Source organism: Otolemur garnettii, unplaced genomic scaffold (genome assembly GCF_000181295.1).
Source record: "Otolemur garnettii isolate 467f Iridium unplaced genomic scaffold, OtoGar3 scaffold00006, whole genome shotgun sequence".
In the NCBI taxonomy this organism is placed as follows: domain Eukaryota; kingdom Metazoa; phylum Chordata; class Mammalia; order Primates; family Galagidae; genus Otolemur; species Otolemur garnettii.
Genome location: NW_003852401.1, coordinates 6,638,971 through 6,658,709, shown reverse-complemented (window position 1 = coordinate 6,658,709; position 19,739 = coordinate 6,638,971). Strand labels below are relative to the sequence as shown.

Below are 19,739 nucleotides of genomic sequence, written 5' to 3'. Positions count from 1 at the left end.
CTCCAGAGAAAAACAACCAACATAATGTGCAACAGAATGGGCACACACACAGGGTGGGGGGAGAGAGAGACTGATTTTCAGTAATTGGCTCACATGATTGTAGAAGCTTGGCAAGTCCAAAATAGGGCAAGTCCATACGTGGTTCAAGTCCATACGTGGTTCGCTGACAGAATTCCCTCTTCTGCTGGGGTAGGTCAATCTTTTTCTATTAAAATCCTCAATGGACTAGATCAATCTCACCCATATTATGGAAGATAATTTTTTTAACTCGAAAAGTCTACTTATTTAAATATCAATCTCATCTAAGACATAAAATCACAAAAATCTCTAGAGTAGTGCCTGACCAAGTCTCTGGGTACCCTGTCTTAGCCAAGTTGAAATAATACTAACCATCACACTGACCCTCCCTATGTGATGTCCTAACACTTTTCAAACGTTATTTCTCTTTCACCCTTAATGGTTATCTATATCTTATATATTTTACTTAACTTTACTTATCTTTTTGCTTTCTGGGTGAAGAAATCCTTTTGGATATTTTAACTCTAATGCAAAAATACAAAGAAAATTCAAATATATAATATTTTCTAAATCATGTATTTTCATCCATGATGGTATTACTACCAAGACTGTGAAAATTTGTTCTTGGGATATGAACAAACCTTAGATACTACAATAGCCTCTGGCCCACCTAAGCTCAACCTTATTCAATGTCATATTATAAGTTAGTATTCATTTTTAACATTGAATTTTTTTTTTTTTTGAGACAGAGCCTCAAGCTTGTCCCCCTGGGTAGAGTGCTGTAGCATCACAGCTCACAGACCCTCCAACTCCTAGGCTCAAGCGAGTCTCCTGCCTCAGCCTCCCAAGTAGCTGAGACCACAGGCACCCACCACAACATCTGGCTATTTTTTGGTTGCAGTTGTCATTGTTGTTTGGCGGGCTGGGGCTGGATTCAAACTCACCACCTTGGGTGAACATGGCTGGTGCCTTAGCCACTTGAGCCACAGGCGCCGAGCCTTAACATTGGATTTTTTGTGTACCAAATGAGAATACTGACATTGAGTTCATGGAAGATAAACAAAACATATGCAAGACCAGTGCCATAGACCTATAGCGGATAGATGGCTTTTTGGAAGATTTTCTCTTCATAGTTTGTTCTGAAAGCTACGTTGTGAGAAGTGGCTTTTGTTTACTTATGAGCCATCATTAGCTGTCTTCCAGATTTTGCTTATGTTTGAGACTCAGTGCTTCTGAATATGAGATAGATTTTGAAAACAAAATGCAAATCTTTTATGTCTTGACATTTAACTCTACTAAAATTTTCCAACACATCGATGATCACATCAAGTGCTGAAAAGAAAAAGATCTTGACAATCTCTGAATGTTTATCCAGTATTAATGAAATAAACTTAGTCTCTCTCATATGAAACAAAATTAAAAGCTAAGTATAATAAAAATCAATATGGAGGAAAAATATCATTTTTCTCCTTTACAATAAAGTTTAGAATGATTATAAGTATATATTTACATTGGTATTATTATTATGTACATATTGATGTATCTTTAATTTGCAATGTCAATTGATACATTGTAATATATATAATCAGGTGAATTAAAAGTTGCTTTGCAAATGTATAGAGTTTTCGTAAAATGTCCATAGAGTTTATGTTTGACTTGTAGTTTGATGATTTTTCTATTCATAACTCTGCAATGAATAAAAAGAATAAAAATTATACTTGTTCTTTTTCTGTATAAAATAGAAATATACACAGGTATATACATATATATACTGCACATGCTATTAAAATTTAATGGGAGCTTCAATTAAGAAAAAAATTTCTAAAAAGACTCTGGGGATAAGGAAGGGAGGAGACAATAATCAAAAATCATTGAGAAACTTTTCTAAACCTGGGTAAAGAGTGCGTAAAGGAAAGCAAAAACAGAAGTGAAAAACAATGTAGGGCATTCAGAAAATGAAAAATCGACTGTTCCCTATTTAAGGCCCATGAGCAAAACAAGGTCTTCAGAGAACCTGGAGACCAAAGCTCAGGGTCACTTGTCTCAGCCAGCCCAGCAGCATCTTCAACATCCACAATGGCCTTGCCCTTCTCTGTCCTCATGGCCCTGGTGGTGCTCAGCGGCACGTCCATCTACTCTCTGGGCTGTGATCTGCCTCAGTCCCACAGCCTGGGCAACAGGAGGGCCTTGAAAGTCCTGGCACAAATGAGGAGAATCTCTGCTTTCTCCTGCCTCAAGGACCGGAGTGACTTCAGATTCCCCCAGAAGGAGTTGCTTGGCAAGCAGCTCCAGAAGGTTCAAGCCATCTCTGTCCTCCATGAGATGACCCAGCAGACCTTCAACCTCTTCAGCACAAATGACTCATCTGAGGCTTGGAATAAGACCCTCCTGGACCAGTTCCGCACTGGCCTCTTTCAGAAGCTGAATGAGCTAGAAGCCTGCCTGATGCCAGAGGAGGGAGTGGAAGACACTGCCCCCATGAAGGATGCCCCCATGCTGGCCCTGAGGAGCTACTTCCACAGAATCACTCTCTACCTGAAAGAGAAGAAATACAGCACTTGTGCCTGGGAGGTGGTCAGAGCAGAAATCCTGAGATCCTTCTCTTTATCAACAAGCTTGCAAGAAAGATTAAGGAGAGAGGAATGAGAGCTTTCCCAGTGTGGAAATCATTCTCATTGACTTATATACCATCTCACACTTTTCTTGAGTTCTGCCAATTCAAAGACTCTCATTTCTGCTACGCTTGTGACATGAATTGAACCAAATGTTAGATATTTTCAGGAGGGTTAAGCATCACTGTGTTCAACTCTAAAAGTACTAGTCCCTTACAGTTGACCATACTTATGTATTTATTTATCTATTTAAATATTTATTGAACTATGTATATGATTTAAATTATGTTCATAAAATATCATTTGCATCTTTACATTGTGGTTAATATAATAAAATGTATTCTTTATATTTAATCAGTTCAGTATTTTATTTTGTTTGATACATTTTTATTTCAGAAAACTTCTTGTATTTGTATGTTCTTTTTAAAGAAACACCAAGTCTGATTGTGCAACCTGATTAAGAATCTCTGGTATACTGTAGATTGGGAAAAAATATTCACAACCTATACATCTGACAAAGGACTAATATCCAGAATCGGAAAGAAATCAGCCAAACCCCCCTCCCCAAATAACCCTATGGAAATGTGTGGAAAAGACATGAACAGAAATTTTTCCAAAGGTGATATACAAATGGCCAAACCACATTTGAAAAAAAATGCTTACTATCACTAATCATTAGAGAAATTCAAATTAAAACAGTGAAAGGCCACCTTATCCTTGTCAGAATGGCCATTATTAAATAGTCAAAAAAGCACAGATGTCGGTGCAGATGTGGTGCAAAGGGTCTGCTAACACATTGTTGGTAAAGATGTAAATTAGTACCACCCCTGTGGAAAACAGTGTGGAGATTTCTCAAAGAACTAAAAGCAGATATACTATTGGATCCAGGAACCCCACGACTGGGGATCTCACCAAAGGAAAACACGTCATTTTATAAAGAAGACGCCTGCACTTGTATTTTTATTGCAGCACAATTCACACTTGCAAAGATACAGAACCAACCTGAGTGTCCATCAACTGATGAGTGAACAAAGAAACCTGAGGGGTGAGGGGAAGGCTAAAAAAACGTTGTGGGTCTTGGAATTAGAACATCTAATTAGCATCTAAAAACATGAACTAGCTGGTCATATGGCAACACCCTGGACAGTCATTAGTAAGAACATGCTGAAAGAATGAAAAACTCCTGGAACAATCCTGGACAGTGGTGAAGCCCAGACATAGGGTCAGACTTAAAAATGTTCCATTGTAAGAGACAATTTAAGAATAGTATTTGTTAATAATTGTATTTTAAGTGATGAGCCCTGTGATAATGATAACATGGTGAACAAGGTATAGGCTTTTCTCTCAGGAGGGTACTTGCCAAACAGGCCTAATAAATCCCTTCTCAAGAGGACAAATCCAGAGGCTGATGTGCAAAAAAAGAGAATAACAAAAGAGCCCAGGGCAGATCTAAAATTTTGTTCTCAGCAAGGAGAAAAACACTATATAGGCTTGACTTTAAACTAAAAACGTTTCTTCTTTGGAAGATCTGAATCTATTTATGTTGGAATCTCAAGTTTCTTATGGAAAATTAAATTATATTTGAGAAAATTTAATTGAGTAATTTAAACTTTTCTTTTTTTTTGAGACAAAGTCTCAGTTTGTCGCCCTCAGTAGAGTATCATGGCATCATAGCTCACAGCTACCTCAAATTCTTGGGCTCAAACTATTATCTTGCCTCAGCCTCCCAAGCAGCTGGGACTACAGGCACCTGCCACAATGCCTGGCTATTTTTAGAGATGAGGTCTTGCTCTGCCTCAGGCTGGTTTCCAACCTGTGAGCTCAGGCAATCCACTTGCCTCGGCCTCCCAGAGTGCTAGGATTACAGTCCTGAGCCACTGTGCTCAGTAATTTAAATTGCCCAGTAATTTAAATTGTTGTTGCTGTCCTCTAATTTACTTAGAGAAAACATGAAAGGAAGCCAAAAGAAAAAAAAAAAAAAAGAAAAAAAAGAAAAGAAAGAAAGAAAGAAAGAAAGAAAGAAAGAAAGAAGTATATAGGAGCATTTAGAAAATGAAAAGTCCTACGTTTGCCATTTAAGAGGCATGCACAGAAAGGTCTTCAGACTAACTGAGGCCAAGACACACATCTAGACACATCTCATTTAGGCTGCCAACTTTCTAAAGACTCTAGGTGCCCACCCCTCTGATGACGCTAGTGGTGGGCTGCCCCAGGACCATGTGACATGCCTCAGAGCCATGGTCTGCTGAGCAGGAAGACCTTGGTGCTTCTAGGCCAAATGAAGATAATCTCCCCTTGTTTATGTCTGAATGCCAAGGCACTCCAGATTTACCCCTGAGATGGTGGGTGGCAGCCAGTTGCAGAAAGCCCAGGGTGGTGTCTGTCCTCCCTGAGATGCTCTAGCAGATTAACAACGTCCTCCACACACAGGCTCCCCTGCTGCCTGGAACACCACCCTCCTGGACAAACTGCACTCGGGACTTCACTAGCAGCTAGAACACCTGGGGACCTGACCTGCCTTATGCAGAAAAAAAGACCTGAAGAGTCTCTTTTGGGAAGCAAAGTCCTTAATCTAGATGTGAATAGGTACTTTAAGAAAACATCTCTCTATCTGAAATACAAGAAATACAATGACTATGCTGCCAAATTGTCAGAGTAGAAGTCATGAGATAATTCTCCTTCTCATCAAATTTGCAAGAAAAATTAAGAAGGAAAGGGATCTGGAAATTATGCTCTTTAATACATTGAGTTATATTTCCATGGGCTCAATCATTTTAAAGACTCTTATCTATGCTTTAGTCATAGAAAGAATGCAATGAGTTAAATTATTCAAAGTTGTTAAAATGATTGTTTCTGGGAGCATTCCTCCTTAAAAGATCTGCTAAGCTGATGTTAGGTACTATTCACATACTTGGGAGGGCTTCTGGCTTCCATTTTAACACATCACCAGCTTAAAGGTTATCAGAGTGAATGTTAATCAGTTAAGTTATTCAAAGTTGTTAAAATGATTATCTCTGGGAGCATTCCTCCTTAAGAAATAGCTACGCTGATTTTAAGTATCTAGTCACATACTTGGGAGGGCTTCTGGTTTCTATTTTAACACATCACCAGCTTAAAGGTCATCACTGCTATCTATTCTCATGCAACAATAAACACAAAAATGTTGAAAAAAACTGAAAAAATACAAGTAGTGTGTCCATGGCATAATTTGTTTCTTATCCAATAAAGTAATATCTGATTTTTAATTGGAAAGGAGACAATATATATTTTACCTAATTATGGGTATGTTTAGGTGTATGTGTTCCGTCTTGCTATTATTTTGTTTCTGTGGTTCTTGTCCATTTCTTTGTTAATTTCCTCCCTTCTGCTGGACCAACTGACAATTTTTTAATGATTCCATTTTATGTCTATTATTGGCTTATTAGCTACTTTTTGTTCTAATTTTAGTTTTTCCTTATAATGTCTACCATATATTATTTCAAAGTATCAAATTCTACCTTGAAGTTATATGACGTAGATTTCCACTACATGGAAGAATCTTAAGCAAGTGTGTTTCAGTTGTTACCAACCCTTCCTTTGTGTTATTGTACAATAGTATCAGCACATGAGTTTTAAACTGCTGAATACATTTTTATTATTTTTGTAGTAAAACATCCCAATTTTCTTTATTGTTTTCTAGAGTTTTCAGTGTACGTATATTATTTTCCCCTCTGCTTAAAGAATGTCTGTTAGCAATTCTTGAAGCACAGGTCTGGTCATGATAAATTCTCTCAGGTCCTCTTAACCTGACAGAATCTGTATTTTACTTATATTTTGGGGGGTGGGGGTGGGGAGATATACGAATGACCTAGATTTTATTTATTTATTTATTTATTTTTTTATTGAATCATAGCTGTGTACATTAATACTCTCATGGGGTACAGTGTGCTGTTTCTATATACAATTTGAAATACTTGCATCCAATTGGTTAGCATAGCCTTTTACTTGTATTTTTGAAGGACATGTTTTCTTAATATAAAATTCCAGATTAACAGGTTCAGAGGATTTTTTTTCCTTTAGCTTTTAAAAGTATAATTAAATTAACATCTAGTTTGAATTATTTTTAATAAGATGCCTGAAACATTCTTATCTCTCTTTGTATGATATATAACACATACATTTATCTTATATAAATATATATTTATCATATATTACATAAATCTACTTATAGTTCTCTATCTATCTGTCTTCCAGCCCAACCAAGGGCATTCATTTACTTATGTTTTTATTTTATATTTTCAAAATATACAACATATTTTGATATACATAGTGCAATTTTTACTATATACATTTGGTTTATAACTGCTTTGACTTTTTAAATAACATTCTCATAATTTTATAATGTTGTATTTTTCAGCGACTTTTTATTGATTTGTGTTTATGCTGCTTGTGACCCACTGAGCTTCTTATAGCAATATGTTTATTGTTTTCTTTTAATTCAGAAAATTACCTGCCATTAGTGTTTCCTAATATTTTGGTTGACTCCTCTCTCTCGTGTCTTCTGGCCTTCCAAGAACCTGAGACTCTTATCTTATTCTATGCTTCATTTTGGACAGACTCTGCTGTTGTGCTTTCAAAGTTACTGATCTTTCCATCTCTAAATTTCCATTTCAGGTATTATAAAAGTTCATATTAGTTTTTATTTATGTCTTTCATTTCTTCTCTTCACTGTACCTTTAGGGGAAAAGTCAAATTAGTTGTTGACCTCAATTTTTTTTTCTTTTTCCCAGGGTAAGAGCTCTGAGCTGCAGGCTCAGTGTCTGTAACTGACACTCCATCTATTTATTTTTGCCGGTTTTCTAGTTGTTAATGGTAGTAGGACACGTTCAAGCGTTGTAGTACATCATGACTAACACATGTACTGTACTAATTGGCTTGCAAACTCCAATCTTACTTAACTCTGTGTGCTATCAGAATTAATTTATTTTAATCTATAATACGAGTTGAGAGTTTCCATTGCTTTTTGCCCAGCCTGCCAAGTAATCATCTTAGAACCATTTTACTGAAAATTGCTTCCGCTATACTACTGAGATTAATCCTTTATCATAAAACCTATACACTATAATACAACAATTTTAAGAATAATTTTTTTTTTTTTTTACAGTTTTGGCTGGGGCTGGGTTTGAACCCACCACCTCTGGCATATGGGGCCAGCGCCCTACTCCTTTGAGTCACAGGCACCGCCCAAGAATTATGTGTTTTAATAATCTGGTTACTAATTTTCCACTTTCTCATATTGTTTTTACTGCTATTAGAAATCCATCCCGCTTTCTAGTAAAGATACATGTACCAAGCATTCTTGTTATTAATACTTCCTTTATTCCTGACTAAATTAAGATTTGTCTTACATGTAGGACAATAATTTCACAAAAATCATAAACTTTAACAGATTTACAAATAGTAAATTCGCAATGAATATGATAGTCTAGGACACTTCCTTCATAAGATAGAAAACTGAAAGTGGATCAGAAAATGTCTTGTCCCATTATCTAAACAGCAAGATTAGATGAAAGCCACTAAAAGAAAAAGATATGCTGTACTATGAAATTATCTACCCAGAAATTCAGAGAGGAAGAAGTGGATAATCTGGGGGTTAATTTTTACCAGGATTTTAAAATACGAAACTTAAGTTAATTACTTATAACATGCCACACAGAGGTCTGCATTGAATCTAGACTCTTCTGGGACACAACTATCCTCTAAGGGAATCCACTTAACCTCTCTGAGCCTCGTCTTTCTTGAATGTGAAATAAGGTGGTGATATGTTGAAAGTATAAAACAAACAAAAAAACCATATAAAACACTTAGGAGAGTATACTGAGTGAGAGCTTAACAGGTTGTGACCTTTTTCTTATTAATTCACATAGATTTACGTGCTAATAGTGAACTATTCCTCTTTCTGTAACTACAAAATGCTGACAGTCTTTGAAAGAGAATCAGGAGAAGTCTCGCCATTAGATAAATTTGACATTGAAGATGAATTGGATTAATAGGCAATCAGAACTGATGGTTTGTAAATATGTGGAACAGGTATTAGTTTCCTAAAGTGAAGTTGAAAGTGTGTATGTATATGTTTGGATAAGACACTTCATAGCCTATATAATACAAAATAGTATCTATTACATCGTAGTATATAATATCACATAAGTAATATGTGTGTGTGTGTATGTATTTCATTGCTGATTCTGATGTCAGGCAAGTTTCTGTCTTTCTTCTTCCTGGGGACTAGTCTCTTAAAATTAAGCTAATTATCTAGTATACAATAGCATGCATCTTTATTTATCTATACGTCTGTATTTACAGCATCCTTTGCTGATTCTGATGCCTCCCACACCTCCCTGCTTACTGGACCCCATCTCAGTAGTTTCCTCTCTCCCATTGTAGAAATGCCCGGTGTGCACTCCTCCTTCACTCCTCACCGCCCATCCATGCCACTGTTTCCTCTTCCACTTTAGTTTCTGGCCGTTGATGTTCCCTAAAGGGTACACAACTACCAATCGAAAGCAAAAGTTGAGTGCAAGTTTTTGGTTTTTCAAAAGCTCCCATATGAAAAGACTTTTTTCATCTAGTGAATATTTTTGGAAATGAGAGATTGCCCCTGTTCCAATGATAACAGTAGCTGTAGCAGAAAGGAAATCAAAAGCAGGATCTGTGTTACTCTGGGAGCTATTAAAATGTGTTTACAGAGGATGAGAGCCTCCTGCTGGCCAAGACACAAAAACAGCAGCCAACTATGGAACCAGGCTTTTTTTGTTCTGTTCAGAGGTTAGTTTCCTTGCAGATTTTTCTCCAGAGGTAAAAGAGGCTCTTTCTGGGAGAAAATTGACCCCAATTTTGGACAAAACATGTTTTCTTAGCTTTTGAATCTTAGAGAAGGAAAATACTCCTCTAAGGTAGATCGTGTCTTCTTTGGACAATGGGCAGCTTACACGGAAAGGGAAAGAATCAGACTGCATCCCTTGTCCCCAACACTTCTCAACTTTCCATGGCCTCCTGCCCCATCAGTTCTCTGGGTTCTGTGCCAAACCAGGAGGCAATACAACCTGCCCATCTAGACGTGGGATTGCAAGGGAAAGTTGGGAGAAAAATGTCCTGCTTGATGGTACATTAATCCTTTCTTAACACTAAGTTGCTAGCATTACAAATTCACTCATCAGATTATGTCACTTGACTTTAAAATTAAGAGATAATTCTCATTGTCACTTGGAATACTGACCAGACTTGCACCTTGACTCAGTAATAAGAGACAGTAAGGATGCTGAAAAAGGGATTTTGGAGAATATAACTCTTTCAAATCTACACCTGCACTGGTGTCTCTTTGGGTAAATTTGGTTAATATTGACTTGTGCAACTACAGCATTCTAAGTGGCTGTCAATTGCTCAGATAGCAGGAAGGAGCTTCACACTCAGAGATATCTCTTGAAACTTTGCTCAGGTTTTAGGCCCAATATTTAGATTACCTCTTTCCAGATGGAGAAAGGGAAGGTATTGGTAAACTGAAAGTTATACTTTATATGTATTTTATTTTTCATATTTTCTAATGATTTTTTTAACAACTTCAACAGATTTAGAAGGTATGTACATCTTTTTCAAATATTTTTATCCTTGGTTTTCTTTTTTCCTCCACAGCTTGTAAGGGGCCTAGTTTAGGAAGAGCAGGAAAAACAACTACCAAATTTTAATTTACTTGGAGTGTTTGCTCCCTGTCCCACTCTCTTGCATGATGGCTTAAAACCTCTCAAATATTATGGATCCTTCCATTTTTTTAGTTATTTGTCTCTGTTGCTTATTTCTTTAATGTAATTTTTTTACTGTTGTCATTTTATATTCAGTGAACAAATGCTGCATTTGGTTCTGTATTCTCACCTTACCTGAAAATTCTGTAACCATATCCTGCCCTGTCTTGTCAGACTGAGACAGAGACAGAAGAACAAAGAACCTGAATAGAATTACACTGAGGGGGTGAACCACTGGAGGTCATTACTTTGTCTAATACAAGCTGATTCTTAGTGATGATGTCATCACTGCATCTCGTGTGCCTACCTTAGAAACTAAGCATACCTAGTGTTCCATAGTTTAAGGAAAAAGGGCTGAGTAATAAACACCGTGTCGGGCAAAGTAATAATTATTTCACTACTGAAGGTAAAATGACTGACTATTGGATAATTCCTCTTTCTAGCTAGACAAAATAAATGTTTGCTGTCAGCATCTGCGGGCTGTTAAAACTTTTGATACCTGGGGACATGCGTGAGGAGAGGAGGTCATCACTGAGAACTAGAGTCCTTCATACAAGAACTCTGGGGGCAAGGGAAAAGACCTTGAAAGAGAATTTATTCTGGTAACAAAGAAACAAGCCTCTGTCTAGGAAAGATTTCAAAAGTCTGATCAGGATGGAGTGACTCTACCTTAGCAAATCAGCCTAGAAGAATTTGGGTTGAGGACCCTGAGGAAAGGGCGTTACTGGATGTGATAAACTACTTTGTGAGTGGGGTAGTACTAGGGGAATATTGATAAAATTATCTTGGAATTATAATCTTCACACCCATATGAACCTAAAAAGAATGAGGATTCCTGCTAGGAGTTTTGGCATAACCTAAAGAGAACTTAGACCTCCAATAAGAAAATGGTGAAAAAGAAAAGACTATGTCTGTATGAATCCTGACCTTTTGGTCCCAGTGAAGCATAATCACATGAACCTGCATGAATATATTATATAAGGATGTATTTTATTTTTTATTTTTTTAATTGTATTGAAAGAGATTTCATTTTATCTTATTTTATTTTGAGACAGTTTAAAGTGATGCTATATTCTTAGCCCATATGAAGACTACATAAATAAAAATAAAATGTGGAAGTAAAAGTGTAGAGAAATGATCAGAAAATGAAAATTGTTTCATTCTCTATTTAAAAGCCATGCATAGAAACAATGTCTTCAGAGAACCTAAGATCCCAGGTTCACCCAGACCCCAGCTCAGCCAGGCCAGCTGCAGCCTCACTACCCAATGGCTCTCCTGCTCCCCCTACTGACGGCCCTGGTGATGTGCCGCTACGGCCCTCTTGCATCTCTGTGACCTGCCTCAGGGCCATGGTCTGCTTAGCAGGAAGACCTTGGTAGTTCTGGGCCAAATGAGAAAAATCTCCCTTTTCCTGTGTCTGAAGGATAGAGTGACTTCAGATTCCCCTGGGAGATGGCGGATGGCAGCCAGTTACAGAAGACCCAGGCCGTGTCCTCCCTGAGATGCTCCAGCAGATCCTTAACCTCCTCTACACAGAGGCTCCCCTGCTACCTGGAACATGACCACTCTGGACAAAGTGTGCCCTGGACTTCACGAGGAGCTGGAACCCCTGGACACCTGCCTGGTGCAGGCCCTGGGAGGGGAAGACTCTGCCAGGGTGACTAGGGCTCTACACTGGCCTTGAAGAGGTACTTCCAGGGAATCTGTCTCTTTAAGTGGCTGTGCCTGGGAAAGTGTCAGAGTGGATGTCATCAGATCCTTCTCCACATCAACAAACTTGCAAGAATGACTAGGAAATAAGGATGGAGGCCTGGGGTCATCTTGAAATGACTCTCATTGACTAATCTGCCCTGTCACAGTTGCACATATTGGTATTTAAAAAGACTCTCATTTCTGCTTTGGTCACTGAATTTGTTGGTTAAATTCAGAAAATACTTTGTCAGAACATTAAGCAAGTATATGCTAAAAACATTCTGTTTTAGGGGCATTGGTCCCTAAGAGACCTAATGTTGTTTATTTTTCATGTATTTGTTTCTTTTGTCACCTTATTATAACATTTACATTTGTATGTAACTGGTGTTTACCTTTACATTGTTTTAAAATTAGAAAACATAACTTTAACATTTTATTAAATACTGTATTTTGTTATTTATTAGTTTTATCGAAGAAAACGTCTTGAATTGTTTTTCTGAAAACAAAACCCAAGTGCTGGTTTTCTAAACCAAATTGAAGAATGTATTCATTCATTCCACTCACATTATGTGCATACATTGCATAAGAGGCCAATTATGGAATTTACTTCAACAAACACAGATGAATGAAGCTAACACAGTTCCCACTGCATTAAAACTTTCAGTCTTAAGGGAAGGAAACAGAAAAGTTGTAGTAATTTCATTGTTTATATTCAGTCGTCAAGCAGTGGTAAGTGCCAATATCTGAGAGAGGGAGTCCTCTCCTATAGTGAAGTGGGAACAGATGTTATTTATTGGCCAGTCCTGGCAGCTGGTACTCTTCCTCCCACAACCATCCTGGTTCTGCTTTACGGAGTCCTTTACTCCCTATCACAGTATCTTCACTCTCTCCCTTTGCATTTCCTTATCACTTCCTACCTTACTGCCTATTCAAACAGGTGCCCCTGATTCTGCTCTGGCTTCTTCCTTAGAGGTTTCTGTGAAGAGTGGAAAGCCACAGGAAGAAAACAAAGTTAAATGGAAACTCTTAAGCTTTTCAAAACTGCAGTAAGCACAGGTGTATCTGTGTATCTGTTTGTATCTGAGGAATACCCTTGGGACCTGAGGGAATGCCCATGTTACACTAACAGTAACAGGCATCTGAAATAAAAGAAAACAGCAGAACCCAGCTTACCATGTTGGCAAACAGAAGCTCTCCTGGGAAGTGCGTCCTCCGCTGGCCATGTGGTACAGGGTGGGGACCACATGGGGATCCAGTTCCTTCCTGTAGATTTGCCTCCAAAGCAACAACAGAGACTTTCTGGAAAAGAATTGACCTACTTCTGAAATATCACTGTTCTTTAGCTTATTTCACTGCAATAAAAAAAAAAACAGTAAATTCTATTTTACAAATTCATTCCACATATCAGATCATGTCTGCTTGTATAATTGCAAAAAAATACTTATTATTGAATAGTCACATTGGCAGCCTTTCCACATGGTCAAATAGGGAATTCAGATGTATTTTAAGAACTTCTAGAGAACTCTAGTATTGCCAGCCGAGACTCAATGAGACCCTTTCATTGAAGTGTATGGATGCTGGTAGATTTTGGCAAGTGTTACTGCAGGTTGTGCAATACTGTACTTGTGCACTGCAGTTAAGCAGGATTTGTGTGTATGTGTGTGTGGGGGGGTGTGCATTGCTCAGTCATTAAGAAGGGAGGTCAATTTGGGAGAGTTTCTTTTTATCTCAGACAACCTAGCTAATGATTTAGTTTGCACCTTTATAAATTGTGGGTGGGGATGGTCCTAGCAATATTTTAATAGATTTTTGTCTGTTTTCTTTCTTTCTTCTGCTATTTCTTGTGAGGGAACCAGGTTAGGAGCGGGAAAGGCTTGACAATTCTTGACTTCCTCTATGTCTCCTTTTTTTATTGCCTAACACATTTCAAATATTATGATCATTTCTTTTCATGGGATATTATAGGAATACATACATATAGAGACAGATACACACATATATATACACTTACAGACATATGTGTAATTTACTGCTTGTTCATCCTATTGTAGATGTTTAGTGTGGAAAACTTCTAAGTAGCTCTGTACCGTGACTTTTTGTTCATCTTATGTTATATATTTGGTGGGAAATGATTCTCCTACCTGTGCTGCTCAAGGGAGGCATTTAACAAATATAATAAAGATGACAAGCCTGATTTGTAATAGATGTAATTGAGCTCTACACTTTCATCTTAACCCAAAAGTCTCTGAAGCCAAGTCCTGTTCAATTCCAAGAAGTTATAAAAGTATTGGGGAAGCTGAGTGGGGGCTGACTGTGCAGCCGCCAGGCACAAGTCCCAGCATGGTTCTGGACCTCAATCTCGTGGCACGTGTGTGGTTTGCTGGGGAAGAAGATGGGTGTTGGGTATTGGGAGGGGGGTATGGGAGCTAGAACCATCTATGGGGCATCACTGTGCAGTGTCCACTGGGGGAAGCCAAGTGTGAATGTGGCCACATCTGGGCATCTATCAATATCCTGCACGGCAGTGGACAAGGCCCCAGAGAGGACCAGCCAGGCACAGGGAGCAGCACCAATCCTGTCTACACTCATTAAGCTGGGATGGAACTCAAGAGTTCATTGCATGGTATTCAGGGGTTAAGTTCTGATCCTTCTTGGAGGAAACTATACAAAGCCCTTTTGCATGTTTGCTAAGTAAATGAAAGAGAGCATGAAGAAATGTGAAGTTCTACCAACATCTGCTCCTGATAGACATGAAGGCTATGTTAACCAGTTGATGAAAATATTTCAAATATTATCAATCTATCAGGAGCAGCTTAACAACTTGGAATGCAGGGAACTTGTCAAATCTTGGTATCTTGGGCTCTAACTTGCACTGATTAAATGGATGTCAAGTTTGTTACATGTAAGTATTGTTATTTGGCTAATGTGGAAGTCACCTGGTCTTCCTCATGAAGATCATGGTGGGCTGCTATCTTATGGTTCTCTGCCTCCTGCTACAGTGTAAGGTAGTTTGAGGTGCAGGATGATTAATTGCTGGAGAAACCAATCTGAGACTGAGAGTGGAAATTCACTAAACACAGAAAATGAATCTTTCATACAAGGTAATATGCATATAGCACCCAAACTCAACTTTTAGAAAACATTGTGCTGTTCAAGGGAGGCATTTAACAAATGCAATCAAGAAGACAAGACTGGTTTGTAAAGGTGTAATGAAAGTGATGACAATTTTATTGTACTGTAAAATGTCTGTCATGAAAGAATATATCAGTTAATGACTGAGACAATTGAGAATTGGAGAGAAAATACCAGTATTTATCTAAGACTGTCCTGGAGAAAGGATGCTCAGATTCTTAACATCTTTGGTTCTTGTGGACAGTGATGTTTCTAGAAGGTGGCAAAAGGCCCAGGCCATAGAGTTAGAAGGCTTGGATCTCAACATGAGACTATGAACTTGGAAAATTACTCTCCCTAGAAGGCAGCGCCTGTGGCTCAAAGGAGTAGGGTGCCAGCCCCATATGCCAGAGGTGGCAGGTTCAAACCCAGTCCTGGCCAAAAACTGCAAAAAAAAAAAAAAATTATTCTCTCTGGCTGTGTCTTCTGTTTTGTAACATGGGGATAAAGGAGAGACATCTGCTTGTTTTGTTAACTGATGTGTACAAAAGAAACTAGAACATTTCGTAGATGAATGCATACTCAGAATGTTCAGAAGATTAAACTGCAAGTATTAATATGCTTAGAACAATACCTGGTCCATAGTAGATGCTTGATAATATTCTTATTTTTAATATTTTCATATGATTAACTAGCCATAGGGAGTAACAATGATATTCTTTGAGATCATCCAGGTTCTGAGTGGATTAAGGAACCATGTGAAGTACTCAAAGACAAGGACTAACATTCATTATTCTGCCAGACAGAGTTAGTATAGTTAATACATTTTTCTTATTTAAAGTGAGTCTCTTGTGAGTCTTTTTCTTTGCCTCACAACTGATTACTTCTGAGGAAAAAATGAAAGAATAATTGCTTATTTGGTCTTGCAAGGCCGAAGACCAGCCATTGTACAGACTCACTCTCCTTCAAGCCCCTGCCAGAGGCAGTGATGCAGCAATGCCCGACCAGACAGGAGGCCAATCTTCTAACGCATTTTTCTTCTCCTATATCTCTAAGCATAGAACTTTGTTTTTAAAAAATTTTAAGAGCATTTTAAAAGCAAGAAATTTTTATTTTGTGCTAGCCATTGAGATGGTTATACAGACAAGATGTCAACTTAATGATGCTAAATTAGAAAGAAATATATTAGCACTAAAAAATTGGGTTAAGCTTCAAATTAAGAGTATTACCTGCAAAATAAACATTTCCAGTTGACAGCTCCTCCATTCTGTTCTTGTTAGTTTTTAGGAAGAAATGTTTAGGAGTGGGAAGTGTCCCTTGTTTAATTCATGACTGTGGGAACTTGAATAAAGAAAGCGAGGAGTGGATTATGATCGTTACTGTTATTACTATTTTGCAGTGATATTGCACAATGTTGTTCAGGTCTGTTGCGTCAAAAACACAGTGCAGGCTTCTGAGTCAGACTGAGTTGGGGTGAAATCTCTGCCGTAGCATTTGCTAGCTCTGTGGCTTGCTGTGTTACTCTGAGCATATGACTTCACCTTTAGAGTCTTGTTCTCACTTGAGAACAAAGGATAATAACAGAAAGTACCTTGCAAGGTTAATCTAAGAAATAAACAATATGTTAAATGAAGAAGTTGGTTCTGAAAACTTCCTGATTTCAAGAACAACGAAAAGTTCTATAGACCACGAGAAGCAAAGTAACCTTGATTTGCAGCCAAGTGTGGTGTGTTTCTCCTACATCCCTGTGAACTTTAAAGTAAACCAGTCAACGTCTGAACCACACTGCGAAGTCAGCACTTATGTGATCCTGACTGCTGGCCTCTGTGCCTCCTTTCATTATAACAGGGTTATAAGTCATTTTACACAGTTGCAAGTATTTTTTAATTAAATCATAGCTGTGTACATTAATATAGTCATGGGGTACAGTGTGCTGTTTTTATATACAATTTGAAATATTTTCATCAACTGGTTAACATAGCCTTATGTCATTTTCTTAGTTATTGTGTAAGACATTTATATTCTACATTTAGAAAGATTCACATGTACCCTTGTAAGATGAACCATAGGCGTGATCCCACCAATAACCCTCCCTCCATCCATCCTTCCCTCTCCCCTACCCTCCCCCCTTTCCCCATATTCTTGGGCTATAATTGGGTTATAGTTTTCCTATGAAAGCTATAAATTAGTTTCATAGTAGGACTAAGTACATTGGATACTTTTTCTTCCATTCTTGATGGGATACGTTTCTACCCCTAGATTTGATGGATCAAGATGCATCTGTCATGTTAATACACATCACCAAATTGTCTCCATAGCGATGGTACCAATTTCTAGTGCTCCAGAAAATTATAAGTGCATCCCCTGAATGTCTTCAACAGAGTAGGTTATTTTAAATCAAGTTTTGGGTTTTTATCTATCTGCTAGTTACAAGTGGTGTGTTTTTTTATGTCCTTGGTTTTTAAATTTTCTATTCAATACATTTAAGGTGTATTCCATACATCATGATGTTTGATACAGACATATATAGTGAAATGATATCACAGGTAAGCAATTTAACATATCCGTCAGCTCACATAGTTACTTTTTTCTCTGGTAAGAGCCACAAAATCTATTCTCAGAAAATTTCCATTATACAAGATAGTAGTATATATATATTATAGTCATCACGATGTATTTCTAAAAAAAAGTCAATAGATTTAGGGGATACAAGTTGAATCTGTTACATGTCTACAGGTTCAGTGGTGAAGTCCGGGCTTTTAGTGTACTGATAGTACAACTATAGAGTACAACTGTACCCACTATCACGCCCTCCATCTTCCCTCCTTTTGCGTTTCCAACATCCATTAGACCATTCTGTGTGTCCTTGTGTGGATAAACAGTATAGCATGTTATTTAATTTGTGTTTTTATTATTATGAGTGAGGTTGAACCTCTTTTCACGCCTTTTTTCTCCTGAAAACTTTGTTCATGTCCTTGGTCATATTTCTATCGTATCTCCTATAATATAACTATTGACTACATAATATTTTCAAACCTTACAATGCAAATTATTCCTAGTATTTCTCATTATCCATACCAATGGCTAGTAAATAAAATCATTGGAATGGAGTTCTATGTTAAAGAAAGTAGTATTACATTGCAGGCATATCTCATTACATCAACCCAGCCAGACTTTGTAAACATACATAAATTTGAAGAACCAGTTATAAAATATTTAATGAATTTATTTCAACTTATGAACAATTAAACTGGATAGAAAATACAGCGCAATATTATAAAAGAACAATGTGTGGTCAATATGCACAATCCTAAAACACAGATAAATACATATACACAAAATCAAAACAATACTAACCATTTTACAACAAATAGAAATAACAGTGTCTGGAGAAGTCCTCTAGTCCTTCAGCTACCCTGGCTGCTTCTGAAGTCTGTGGTGGGCTTTGGTCCTCATCATTCAAGGGCTCATTCCTTGTTTGCTCAGCTTTTCTGTGAGTCTGAACACAAACAATAGACACCGATTGATTTCGACTTGGACGATGGTCCTGGCACAGCTACTGTATTCCTGGTTTTCCAGGTACTCACGGATCCTTCGGAAGTACATTTTAACCTGTAACCTGAGTTTCTCAATACCCACAGTCCCACTTCTCTGCTCTGCTTCCAGTCCCGTGAGAGCTTCTAGGTATTCCAGCTGCTGATGCAGTTCAATGAGAAACTTCTCCACGTGGCTTTCCTCCCAACCATCCACTGAAATATTTGCCCTGAAGAGGTTGAAGATCTGCTGCAGTGTCTCATGGAGCAGGGCCAGTGCATGTCCTTCCTGGTAGTGCTGTGGACTCACTGGCTTCTCAGGGAGCAGGAAGTTTTTCCGGTGTGGTAGACACTGCTGAACCGATGAGGTTTGCAATTCATTTAAGAGTTTTATACTCTCTCTGTTCACTCTTCTCTGCTGAAAGAGAACCAATTTCAATTCTAGAGAGAAGATAGTGGAAGAGGCCAGCCCCACCAACACAATTTCAAAGAAGTGCTTGTTAATCATAGTGAAGGTCAGACATGCTACTCTGTTGCTGACTTAGTAAAACTCCAACTCTGGTGAAATGTTTGCCTTTCATGCATCTCAGGTCATGGGGTGGGGGTGTTCCCTTTTGTTGGTTTTGTTTTCGAATGTTGTCATTTCTCCAAGTGTACACGTTAGGTTTTCAATTCTCTGTTTATCATGTTCACGGGACATTTCCTCCACTTGCCCTATTGTGTTGGCTGTTTGAGAAAGTAACCAAAATAACTTGTTTCATTGAATGCTTTCCTTGAGGCAATTACAGACTAGTCATCCAATATGATTTTTTGTTACCTTCATTATTTATTACATAGAAAGCTTTGCTCAACACAGTGTGCTTTCTAAATACGTAGTCAAGCTTATCAAAGTTCTTTTATTGAGACTAAGCTTTTTTATTTTTAAATAGTAGTTTTCCTAAAGTACAATTTATCAGTCTTAGATCACCTGTAAGGAAATCAGAGGCAAAAACTAAAAG

General features: G+C 37.8%; 2 protein-coding genes and 1 pseudogene across 2 annotated transcripts; 2 read left to right on the top strand and 1 right to left on the bottom strand.

Annotated features, from left to right (window-relative positions):
- Positions 1-2,094: 2,094 nt before the first annotated feature.
- On the top strand, positions 2,095-2,664 carry LOC100956963 (interferon alpha-5-like). The gene has a single exon (XM_003782850.1). It carries the CDS (start codon positions 2,095-2,097, stop codon positions 2,662-2,664), a length of 570 nt encoding a protein of 189 aa, XP_003782898.1.
- Positions 2,665-11,671: 9,007 nt separating this feature from the next.
- On the top strand, positions 11,672-12,230 carry LOC100956648 (annotated as a pseudogene).
- Positions 12,231-18,667: 6,437 nt separating this feature from the next.
- IFNE (interferon epsilon) lies at positions 18,668-19,249 on the bottom strand. The gene has a single exon (XM_003783022.1). It carries the CDS (start codon positions 19,247-19,249, stop codon positions 18,668-18,670), a length of 582 nt encoding a protein of 193 aa, XP_003783070.1.
- Between the last annotated feature and the right edge of the window lie 490 nt (positions 19,250-19,739).

Coding starts and splice junctions, on each gene's coding strand:
- IFNE (XM_003783022.1), bottom strand. CDS start 19,249: ATGATTAACAAGCACTTCTTTGAAATTGTGTTGGTGGGGCTGGCCTCT.
- LOC100956963 (XM_003782850.1), top strand. CDS start 2,095: ATGGCCTTGCCCTTCTCTGTCCTCATGGCCCTGGTGGTGCTCAGCGGC.